Source organism: Bos indicus x Bos taurus, chromosome 11 (genome assembly GCF_003369695.1).
Source record: "Bos indicus x Bos taurus breed Angus x Brahman F1 hybrid chromosome 11, Bos_hybrid_MaternalHap_v2.0, whole genome shotgun sequence".
Lineage (NCBI taxonomy): Eukaryota > Metazoa > Chordata > Mammalia > Artiodactyla > Bovidae > Bos > Bos indicus x Bos taurus.
Window position 1 is genome coordinate 78,094,849 of NC_040086.1, and position 12,194 is coordinate 78,107,042.

The 12,194-nt window shown below is 40.2% G+C and overlaps 1 protein-coding gene across 4 annotated transcripts in view; it reads left to right on the forward strand.

Moving 5' to 3' along the window:
• The first annotated feature begins 3,696 nt into the window (after positions 1–3,696).
• WDR35 (WD repeat domain 35) overlaps positions 3,697–12,194 on the forward strand; it is a 52,083-nt gene continuing 43,585 nt past the window's right edge. The window contains exons 1-2 of one of the 4 annotated variants that reach the window (XM_027556007.1): positions 3,697–3,851; positions 4,523–4,640. In XM_027556007.1, the coding sequence (XP_027411808.1) occupies positions 3,828–3,851; positions 4,523–4,640 (142 nt within the window). In that variant the 5' untranslated portion in view covers positions 3,697–3,827. The remainder of the gene's footprint in view (positions 3,852–4,522; positions 4,641–12,194) is intronic. The other 3 variants (XM_027556010.1, XM_027556009.1, XM_027556008.1) reach the window with 3 other exon arrangements.

Genomic DNA, 12,194 nt, shown 5'->3' on the forward strand with positions numbered 1-12,194 from the left:
GTACATTAAAATAAAGACCTGAAAAGAAACCCAGAAACAAAAAAACAAAAAGCTAAACTGTCAAGGGAAGAAATGAAAAATGAACACATCAAAGGCAATAAATATTATATGAAACATATAATGTTATTTGTCAACATTTTTGAAAGGACCTGACATACAGCAAGTGCTATCTTCCAAACTTATTTGAGCACACAATCAGTTATATTAATATATCACAAAGAAATGGTATTACAGGGTAATAAATGAGAGCTCATGTACAAGAACTATGGAAAGGTATTTAGAGACAAATTTTTAAGGATGTGACCATCAGTAGCTTCAATTAAACATGCCTTAAACTTAACCAGTTGGTTAGAATCCCTCTGGCTTAGAAAACTGATTTTTGTTTCCTGAGTCCAGTATAGGGAGCCTGTGATCAGGTGCCAGAAAACATATAGGGATGTAATCTGGTGCTGAAAAAGATACACATACATTTGAAAACAAATATGTATTACACAAATATATTTAGTAAGGATTTCTCAGGGAGACCTATTTTGTGCATTTGGCTAGGCACAATTGGCCAAAAGGAACATCACAGGATATATAAAAATGGCCTTGGAAGCAGACAGGAATGTTGGGATGAAAAAAGCATATTGGCTCATTTAAAGTGTGAGCACCAAAGTAAAACAATTTAAGACTGAAGAAAGATCTGATTTTAGCTCCAGTTTAGATCTGACAGGAAAGGCACTAGGATTTATTGTCAATTTCCCAGGATGCTGAGACAACAGACTCAGGTCAAAGGATTTGAACATTATTTGCTGGGGATGGGGAAAGAATTCAGGCGGGGGAAATTAGATAAATTGGAAGGACTGATGTCCTTTTCATTATAGGGGACTGGAATGCAAAAGTAGGCAGTCAAGAAACACCTGGAATAACAGGAAAATTTGGCCTTGGAATACAGAATGAAGCAGGGCAAAGGTTAATAGAGTTTTGCCAAGAAAACCCACTGGTTATAGCAAACACCCTCTTCCAACAACACAAGAGAAAATGCTACACATGGACATCACCAGATGCTCAACACTGAAATCAGATTGATTATATTCTTTGCAGCCAAAGAAGGAGAAGCTCTATACAGTCAGCAAAAATAAGATTGGGAGCTGACTGTGGCTCAGACCATGAACTCCTTATTGCCAAATTCAGACTTAAATTGAAGAAAGTAGGGAAAACCACTAGACCATTCAGGTATGACCTAAATCAAATCCCTTATGATTATACAATGGAAGTGAGAAATAGATTTAAGGGACTAGATCTGATAGAATGCCTGATGAACTATGGAATGAGGTTTGTGACACTGTACAGGAGACAGGGATCAAGACCATCCCCATGGAAGAGAAATGCAAAAAGCAAACTGGCTGTCTGGGGAGGCCTTACAAATAGCTGTGAAAAGAAGAGAAGTGAAAAGCAAAGGAGGAAAGGAAAGATATAAACATCTGAATGCAGAGTTCCAAAGAATAGGAAGGAGAGATAAGAAAGCCTTCCTCAGTGATCAATGCAAAGACATAGAGGAAAACAACAGAATGGGAAAGACTAGAGATCTCCTCAAGAAAATTAGAGATACCAAGGGAACATTTCATGCAAAGATGGCCTCGATAAAGGACAGAAATGGTATGGACCTAACAGAAGCAGAAGATATTAAGAAGAGGTGGCAAGAATACAAAGAAGAATTGTACAAAAAAGATCTTCACGACCCAGATAATCACAATGGTGTGATCCCTCATCTAGAGCCAGACATCCTGGAATGTGAAGTCAAGTGGGCCTTAGAAAGCATCACTATGAACAAAGCTAGTGGAGGTGATGGAATTCCAGTGGAGCTATTTCAAATCCTGAAAGATGATGCTGTGAAAGTGCTGCACTCAATATGCCAACAAATTTGGAAAACTCAGCAGTGGCCACAGGACTGGAAAAGGTCAGTTTTTATTCCAGTCCCAAAGAAAGGCAATGCCAAAGGCAATGCCTCAAACTACCGCACAATTGCACTCATCTCACATGCTAGTAAAGTAATGCTCAAAATTCTCCAAGCCAGGCTTCAGCAGGACGTGAACCGTGAACTTCAGATGTTCAAGCTGGTTTTAGAAAAGGCAGAGGAATCAGAGATCAAATTACCAACATCCACTGGATCACCGAAAAGGCAAGAGAATTCCAGGAAAACATCTACTTCTGCTTTATTGACTATGCCAAAGCCTTTGACTGTGTGGATCACAATAAACTGTGGAAAATTCTGAAAGAGATGGGAATACCAGACCACCTGACCTGCCTCTTGAGAAACCTGTATGCAGGTCAGGAAGCAACAGTTAGAACTGGACATGGAACAACAGACTGGTTCCAAATAGGAAAATGAGTACGTCAAGGCTGTATACTGTCACCCTGCTTATTTAACTTATATGCAGAGTATATCATGAGAAACGCTGGGCTGGAAGAAACACAAGCTGGAATCAAGATTGCTGGGAGAAATATCAAGAACCTCAGATATGCAGATGATACCCCCCTTATGGTAGAAAGTGAAGAGGAACTAAAAAGCCTCTTGATGAAAGTGAAAGAGGAGAGTGAAAAAGTTGGCTTAAAGCTCAACATTCAGAAAACAAAGATCATGGCATCTGGTCCTATCACTTCATGGGAAATAGATGGGCAAACAGTGGAAACAGTGTCAGACTTTATTTTTTTGGGCTCCAAAATAACTGCAGATGGTGACTGCAGCCATGAAATTAAAAGACGCTTACTCCTTGGAAGGAAAGTTATGACCAACCTAGATAGCATATTCAAAAGCAGAGACATTACTATGCCAACAAAGGTCTGTCTAGTCAAGGCTATGGTTTTTCCAGTAGTCATGTATGGATGTGACAGTTGGACTGTGCAGAAAGCTGAGCGCTGAAGAATTGATGCTTTTGAACTGTGGTGTTGGAGAAAACTCTTGAGAGTCCCATGGACTGCAAGGAGATCCAACCAGTCCATTCTAAAGGAGATCAGTCCTGGGTGTTCTTTGGAAGGAATGATGCTAAAGCTGAAATTCCAGTACTTTGGTCACCTCACGTGAAGAGTTGATTCACTGGAAAAGACTCTGATGCTGGGAGGGATTGAGGGCAGGAGGAGAAGGGGACGACAGAGGACGAGATGGCTGGATGGCATCACCGACTCGATGGATGTGAGTTTGAGTGAACTCTGGGAGTTGGTGATGGAGGCCTGGCGTGCTGCAGTTCATGGGGTCGCAAAGAGTCGGACACGAGACTGAGCGACTGAACTGAACTGACTGACCTTCGTTTGACCAATGGGCGCCAGCCTACCAAATCCTGTAAAGTACCTTTCCTTTTCACAATGTTGGGACTTTGGGGCTTACACAACACCCCATCCTTACGACCTCATTTGAATGGGCGCCCTTACTGAGCTGGTACTGAAACCTCAGTCGAGTTCCACCGCGACCGTCCGAGGTCGAGGCCGGTCCTCGGAGCCCGTCCGGACCAAGGACACCTGAGGCTACGAGGCAGGGAACTAACAGTCGCGGCGCCGGCCGGGTCCCTGGGCAGGAAAGCCCAGAAGCAAATCCACCACGTCCAACACCGGTTTGGGCCCGCGACAAGAGCTCTACCAGCAACCCCGACGTCCGCGCAGGCGTACTACGCCCGGCGATGCGAGGGCAACGCCGGAAGTGTCCCTTCGGCGCCCCGGATGCGACCGGGAGGCAGCGGTTGCCAGGGCGACGAGAGCTTCCCAGAGCCGCTGGTACTCGCGATCTGCAGCTTAGAAGGTTTCCCGTGGCGGGCTTTGACTGCTGGGGTCGTCCTCTCGGGGTTTCCAGGATGTTCTTTTACTTGAGCAAGAAAGTGAGTTTCCCAGGGTTCGCCCTTGCTCCTCCTCTGGTTTCTCAACCTGCAGGCGATTCCGGCATTCTGCCCGAGAGGCTATGCGTAGTGATCCAGCCTTCGCCATCCCTTCTTTCACCTTCCTGCGCGGTCCAGCCTCGGACTTCCCTTTGCCGTCCCTGAGCCCACACAGTCCTTGGCGGAGCCAGCCGCTCTCTCGCAAGATCTTTCCCATTCCTGCCCCTGGTTAGGTCCTTTTGGGGGGGCCCGCAGGGCAGATCACTGTTTGCGTCCCTATCTTTCTCTACTTCACCTGTTGCTCATCAGATGATTTAAACTCGTTGGATCATCACGGGCCGCTGGGCGGGGAGAAAAGTAATAAAAACGTAGGCAAAGTGTGTGTGGAAAGGGAATAAGGATTTGGAGGTAGAGTTTTATGCCTGCTTTACCTCCCCTGCCTTTTAAAAATCCATCAGGTCATCCTCATTGGGTTTCTTTTTGCAGTCACTGCCCTTCTTCTGTGGGCAGTTCTTTGTCTCTTTCCCAAATGGGCCCCGGGCAGTTCAAGGGACTATGCTTATTTTCATAGTTTCACATTTCTGCAAGACCGTTTCTTCTGCAGTCTTCATCTTCCGTAGACTCACTACCAACCCCTTCGTTAAAAGTTGTGAGTGGCTGTGGTTGCTTTTCAGGTTGCCATGTCCAATAACGTGAAGCTGAAATGTATATCTTGGAACAAGGACCAAGGATTCATAGCATGTGGTGGTGACGATGGATTACTGAGAGTTTTGAAATTGGAGACACAGACAGGTAAATGAATGCAAGCCCAGATGTTTGAACATAAGGGAAAATCATTTGTTCAGAGAGATTTGCTTATGGTATTTGTCAGTATGCAATTCTAATTCTTTCAAAAGGAAAAAAAACCCCAACATTTTGGGGTGTTCTAGAATATTTTTGTAAGGAAGTTCAGAAAATATCGAATGTAAACCTCAGATGGCTTTTGCTGAAATTATCGCTGGCAAATGAAAATGAATGAAGGATGAAGACTAAGTCATTATATTGTCTTGTGCCATGTTTGTTGATTGTGCTGTATCATTAGCAGTCTAATAAAAATGACGTGAGTCACCTTTTCAGTGAGGTCACAGAAATCTCACATTTTGGCAGCTTATTTACAGGCCTGTGTTCTTTCTGCTTTTCAGATATGTAAATAATTACGCGCTTAGTTCTCAAGAACAGCACATGGGATTAAAAAAATTGTTTTATTAAGAAGTCTCTTGTGTTTTACAGCTTGATTTCTCTTTTTCTAGTTCTGTGGAATCATAGCACACAGTTTCACATTTCTTAATTATCTAGTGTTGCTCTAGGTTGAAGAGCTAGACAATCCCTGATCTATATAGGAGATCTGGATAAGGAGATTGAATTGGAACCTGAATTGGAACCTTGGCTCTGCCGTAAGACTTCTGAATACATTTCAGCAAGTTTCTGAATATCTTTGATTTTAGTCCAATCTTTTGTAAAATTTGGGTTTGAACTAAGTTACATTTTGGATTTCTTACCAGCATTGCTTCTCAAGCTTTATCAGGTATAGGAATCATCTGCAGAGGTTGTTAAAATGGATTTCTGGACTTAGCCCCAGAGTAGAACTGGAATGGGGTCTGAGAATTTGCATTTGTAGTGATACTGGTGTTGCTGGTTCTCAGACCACACTTTGAGTAATACTGTTTTACAGCTTTGAAGTGATAGTTGTAAATATTATTAAGCACTTTCTATGTCTAGGGTGTTTAACCTTTACCGTCTAATTTGACCTCACAGTAATCTTGAGAGGTAGATATTTCAGATGAGGCAACTGAGATACTGATCAATGAATAACCTGCCCAAGGTCACATGGGAAATAAGTGACACAGCTGAGATTTTAATAAAAGGAATAGAAAAGAATTTTACTTCAGCCAAATGGAGAACTGTAGCCAGGGAGGCGGTCTCTCAGATGATTCTGAGAAACTATTCCAAAGAAGATGGTTTTTAGCATGGTTTTATCTCCTGTCTGAACAAAGAATATCAGACACAACAGGGAGGGTGCATTCTTTTGAGGAATTTATTTGCTTCCTACGCAGTGAGTCAGTGTGGCTTTGGCTTCTGGGAAGGGAGCCTCATCATTGAAGGAGTACTAGCACTGATGTCCCAGGAAGGGCAGCATGGACCTCTGTCTTTAGGATGGACATTCTTTACTTCTGGACAATGCACACTTTTCTTTGATGGTTAAAGCAGATATACAAGTTATGTTTGATAGCTTAAAAAACACACTGTTCTAGTTAGCATGAAGTTTAAGTTAAATAATGTATAAACCATTTTGACTTTCCTATACTGCAATATGTGAAAATTTCTTCCGTCAAAACTTAGTTTGTCTCAATTTCAAACCTCATTTTTAACCACTACATGGAGGGCTCATGGACGGCCTAAGCAAAGAGAGAATAGTTGTTTTGATGTGCTAGATTAATTATATGAAAAAAAAGCAGATTTGGAAGGTAGAGACTTATGTACCAATTTGAGTTTGTCTTCTGTTGCTTAGTAATTTAATCTCTCAGTGCTTTAGCTTTCTTAACTGTCTTAAAGGAAAATAACTTTTGTCTGTGTTGCATTTCTCAAATACTTACAAGTATATGCTCATATGTGCATGTACATATACATATTTTGCCTAAAATATGTAGGAAGTTTTAGTTACATTAATAAATGGATGTATTATGCTTAATATTGAAGGCTTGTCAAGAAAAAATTACTTCTTTTCCTTTTATACACTTCTGATGAAATGTGGTTAGAATATTCTTTGAAATTGAGCAAGTGAGCAAGATGAAAAATAGATTCTTGAATGGCTTGGAATATGGAGTTAATTATTTGTTTTAAAATTTAATAATGAGTGTAAATCATGTTGAAAGAGAGAAATATAAGAAATATGGCTGGATGAGTCTTTAAAAGGTCAGTCTATTGTATCACAACTATTGTTATTAAATACGATAATAATAAAGTAATAAAGTTACTGTTACTCCAGTAATCATCACCAGATATTGATTGCTGAGTACATTTGAAACATTGTGATATGCTGAAGATGTGGCTTTGTAAGTGCCATTTTGGTGGTTGGCTACAGAATAGCTAAATTATCATCATTCTTCCATATAATATAACAGTCGTCTACATCAGTAAAATACCTATTATAGCATTATTTTAATGGCTGTTTAGTATTCCATTTTGTTGATATATATAATGATTTATATATCCAGTTCTAGTGTTGGATATTTAGATGTATCCACATAAGTTGTTCCCAACAATATCTTTGTATCCAAAGATCTTTGCTAAAGATGTTTCTTTGCATGGACCTTTAATTACTTTCTAGCATACAGTTCTAGAGGTGGAATTTACTGGATCAAAGGTCATGTAGATTTATAAAGGTCCTCATATGTTTAGCCAGTTTACCTTCTAGAAGGCTTGCATTGCTTTGCATTCCCTGTAGTGGTATTCCCAGTTTTCACTCTTGCTTTAGAAGGAAAGGAACTATTAGAACTGATAGAACCAGTGTTTGTCCCCATCTTGTTACCTCAGGTTAAGATGGAGAGGCGGGTAGTGTTCTCTCACAGGCCACCTTTCACAGGTTTTGCTGGAGCCCACCTCCTCTTGCCTTCTCAGGGCCCTTATTCCTTTTTAATTCTCTCTCTCTTTCCTTTTGAGTATCAGTCTGCTTTCTCCTTCTTTTCTCTCCCTTGCCAGCCACTTTCATGTTACAAAGCTAATGGGCAGCTTTTTGTTTTTTTGTCCTTATGCACATTTGACTGGTTCTTGAACTGTTGTTTTTTCAAGAAAAGAGAGAATTGCAATGTTTTAAATTATTGTTATACATATTGCTATCCCCTCCTTTATTTTCTTATAAGTTCTCAGTCTCTTTTACCAGATTCTCCTCTAACTGTTGGAATTCCTGAGAACTTGCTTCTGGGCTCTTTTCATTTCGCATTCTCTTTAGACTTATTCTTTCATTCCCATGGCTTTAAATGCCCTCTGTGGAATGACGATTCCTAAATATATCTCTCCAGCCCAGTCCTGATTTATCAGACTTGGACATCTCCTCAAGAATCTTTCACAGGCATCTCATACTGAACTCTTGACCTTCTCCCGTTTATCTTCTCTCACTTGTCTCCATTTCAGTAAATATCTTAAATTTCACCCATTTGCTCAAGCTAGAAGCCCACTTCTTCCCCCCTTACCATCATCTTCATCAACAACCCTATGCTTCTGTCTCCAGATTATCGAATCCATCCTTTCCCTTTGTCCTCTTCTGCCCCTCCAGTCCCAGCCACTATCATCTCTCACCTCAACTGGTTGAGAATCAACTTCATGGTTTCTTGCCTCTTTCTTGTGTGATCTTAAAACAAAAACAAAAACAAACACAAAAAGAACCAGGTCATGTCATTTCCTTTCTAACAGTCTTTAAAGGGACGCCGGCTTGGGCCAGAGTTGCTTGTGGTGGAATTTGAGAAGGGCCCTGACTGGAGATGGCATCTCTTGCTCTTCCTGCCACTGCTGCAGACGGCGCAGTGTACTCATCTTCATGAGAAGAAATATTGCCGGAAAGCAGGCATTTGAGTCAGAGAAGAAGTGTTCCAAGACCATCCAAACCACCTGTGTAGCCATCTGCACAGCCCTCCAGGAACTGCAGGCAGTGGGAGTATCAGCTTTCTGACGTGCCCGTGCAGTGAGATTGACACTCAAAGCTTCCTGCCTTTGTTCTAGGAATGTTCGTAATCCAGACCAACTCCATACTTAAAGAATGTGCTGCGAACCCAGGCTCCAGAAACAGCAGGTCAGGGGCCCATAGCTGTACCCGTGGATGTGTGCATAGTCACTTGTAGCCAGTCATGCAGCGAAGCCAGGCAGCTGAGTGATCCTGCCTGGGAGTCTGTAGAGCCTATAGCAGCTCCTTCTCAGAATCCCACCATCTCTTCAAGTGTTGCAAAAATGTCTTCTTCACATTTCAATCCTGCTTGTCAAACTCACCGTGCAACACATAATGTGAATTTCTCTTGCAGTTGGGCTGCTGACCACTTTCATGAATGCAAAATGTGAAAACTGATGTTAATGAATGTCAGCCAGGTTTTCCCAAGATGAAAATGCTCAGACTCGGTGTGCTTGGTTCCTCGTTTTCTGAGCAGGGTCTTCTGTTTTCCTCTGTTATCTCTCTCATTCTCAGTGACTTTATTACCGTTAACTTTTGTAAATCCTTTGGATCTTTTGAGCTTGTGGGAGATACTTTGAATGGTTTGAATTGCTGATTTCATTCCAAAATTTCCCTTCATGGGTTTCAAATGCCTTCTTTTATTGGTGCCTCCTTTCATCATGCCTTTCAAATCCAAGGGTTATTGATGCTTTGAGAAGAATTCTGTCAGTATTAACAGATGCTTGTTCCCATGCCAGTTTGTTTGCTTATTGGCTGTGGGGAGTTTAGTAATGTAACTCCGTGGAGTCTTGAAATCTTGGTGGTTTTACTTGACCTCACTGAAAACTTTTGAGTTTTTTTCTTTTGGATATCTGAGCTTTCAGACAGATTTTGCAGATATTTTCTGCATAATAAAGTTCTAGAGTTACTGCTAGCAAAAGACAATATTTAGATGTGGAAACTATTTGTTCACCATGTAAAGGAGAATTTAAAAAATGTATTCTCATGTATGTCAGAATATGCTTTGTGAAGAGGCTACACTTCATGGTTTAACAAATAGAAAACATGCATGCAATGCAGAATTTTGAATTCAGACCATGTAAGCCAATGGAAGGATGGAACTGCTTCATCAAACTTTCAAATATGTTGGGTCCTGCAAACCCTTAGAATCACGTATCACTAATTTTACTTGATTATAGTGATTGTGACTATAGGCATTAGAATGGATTTTTAGTGCTATAAGAAATATGTTTTTATGAAATGTTTTTAGAACTAGAATAAGGCTTAAGTGTGTAGGTACATTTTTAAAGAGATTCAGTGAGTAAGAGAACCCATTGTTAAAAAAACAAGGTTCAACCTAATGTGTATGTCAACATTTATTCTATCCTAATTGTTTGACAAATGATTGTGAAGTTATATATGTGTATTCTTGTTCATGTTACTAAGACAGTAACTAGATAGTTAGAACCAATGGTTTTAGAGGAACTCAGATTTTTTTCCCTCTGAGATTGTTTTCAGAATAAAGAATATATTTCATAGTAATTTTAAGATACATGTTATCTGAAAGGAGAATTTTCTTGAACTTATAAAAATTCCCATTCTCACAAATTCTTAAGATTTTCATAAATTAGTATTTTTAAATGAATGCTTCAAATGGTATATTTTACATGTGACTATCAGATTTTCTGGGAGAAGGAAATGGCAACCCACTCCAGTACTCGTGCCTGGAAAATTCCATGGATGGAGGAGCCTGGTTGGCTACAGTCTGTGGGGTTGCCAAGAGTCAGACACAACTGAGCTACTTCACTTTCTTTCTTTGTATAGTTCCTTTTGGAGGAGGAAATGGCAACCCACTCCAGTGTTCTTGCCTGGAGAATCCCATGGACGGAAGGGCCTGGTGGGCTACAGTCTATGCGGTTGCAAAGAGTTGGACATGACTAAGCAACTAACACACACACATACACACATGTCAGATTTTCTAAGTGAAGATTCATTTACTGAGAAGACATTTTATGTTACTATATTCTGGATAAGAAAGCTATGCTACATATACACAATGGAGTATTACTCAGCCATTAAAAAGAATACATTTGAATCAGTTCTAATGAGGTGGATGAAACTGGAGCCTATTATACAGAGTGAAGTAAGCCAGAAGGAAAAACACCAATATAGTATACTAACACATATATATGGAATTTAGAAAGATGGTAACAATAACCCGGTGTACGAGACAGCAAAAGAGACACTGATGTATAGAACAGTCTTATGGACTCTGTGGGAGAGGGAGAGGGTGGAAAGATTTGGGAGAATGGCATTGAAACATGTAAAATATCATGTAAGAAACGAGTTGCCAATCCAGGTTCGATGCACGATACTGGATGCTTGGTGCTAGTGCACTGGGATGACCCAGAGGGATGGTATGGGGAGGGAGGAGGGAGGAGGGTCCAGGATGGGGAACACATGCATACCTGTGGTGGATTCATTTTGATATTTGGCAAAACTAATACAATTATGTAAAGTTTAAAAATAAAATAAAATTATATTATATTACTATATTCTTCTCTGTAGTATGATTAGTAATCCAAGAGAAAAAGTCACTTCAAATAATAAACAGCCTTTAAAGGCTTACATTGCACTTTGGATAACAAAAACTTTTCACTGCTTCTTGCAAAGACTTCAAATTTTTTTCTATGCCTATCACTTCTGCCTCATCTTATGCCATTCTCCCCTTATGAACTATATAGGCCTTCTTTCAGTTTGCTAAAGGCTCTAAAATTCTACCCGGGGGCTATTGCATTTGCTGCATCCTAGCCTGAAATACTTTGCCCCTTTCCGTAACTGGCTTGGCTTTTTCCAGTTTATCCCTTGGTCTCAGCTTAGATACCATTTCTTCAGAGCTCCTTCCTTGGTTCTTCCTCCCTCCAATCTAAATTAACTCCCCCTCTGTTTCTTGTCTCTTATTATGCTTTTACTTTTCCCAGTTGATAATTTTATATATGGTGGTGGTTTAGTTGCTAAGTCATGTCTGACTCTTGCGAACCCATGGACTGTAGCTTGCCAGCTCTTCTGTCCATGGGATTCTCAAGGCAAGAATACAGAAGTGGGTTTCCATTTCCTTCTCCAGGGGATCTTCCTGACCCAGGAATCGAACCCTAGTCTCCTGCATTGTAGGTAGATTCTTTACCAACTGAGCTGCAATGGAAGCCCAATTTTATATATATGCATATGTATTTATGTGGGTGTGTGAGTGTCTATTTAATATCTGTCCCCTCAGTACACTATAAGCTTTCTAGGGGGAAAAGCCTTTTTTTCATCATTTTGTATTCAGAACCTTCCACAGTGCATAGCGGAGTGTAGACATTCAATAAATGTTTGTTGAATGAATGAATGAATGAATATGATTCTGCAAAATCTAATAAAAACTAGTTTCCCAAATCTTTGCTTTTTGATCTCACTTATGCTTTAGAGTTTTCAATCTAAAATCATAAATACTTCTTTTTTGTTGTCTTTTGGGAAGGAATAAGTAGCAATAATAATTACTAATTATATTTAATATGCTAAATAAAGTATTCTTTTATACATCTTGCTTTATTTCACCAGAATAATATCTTGCAAGGGGGTACGTGTTTGTCCATGTTTCTACCATGAGAAAAATAAGTCAGAATAAG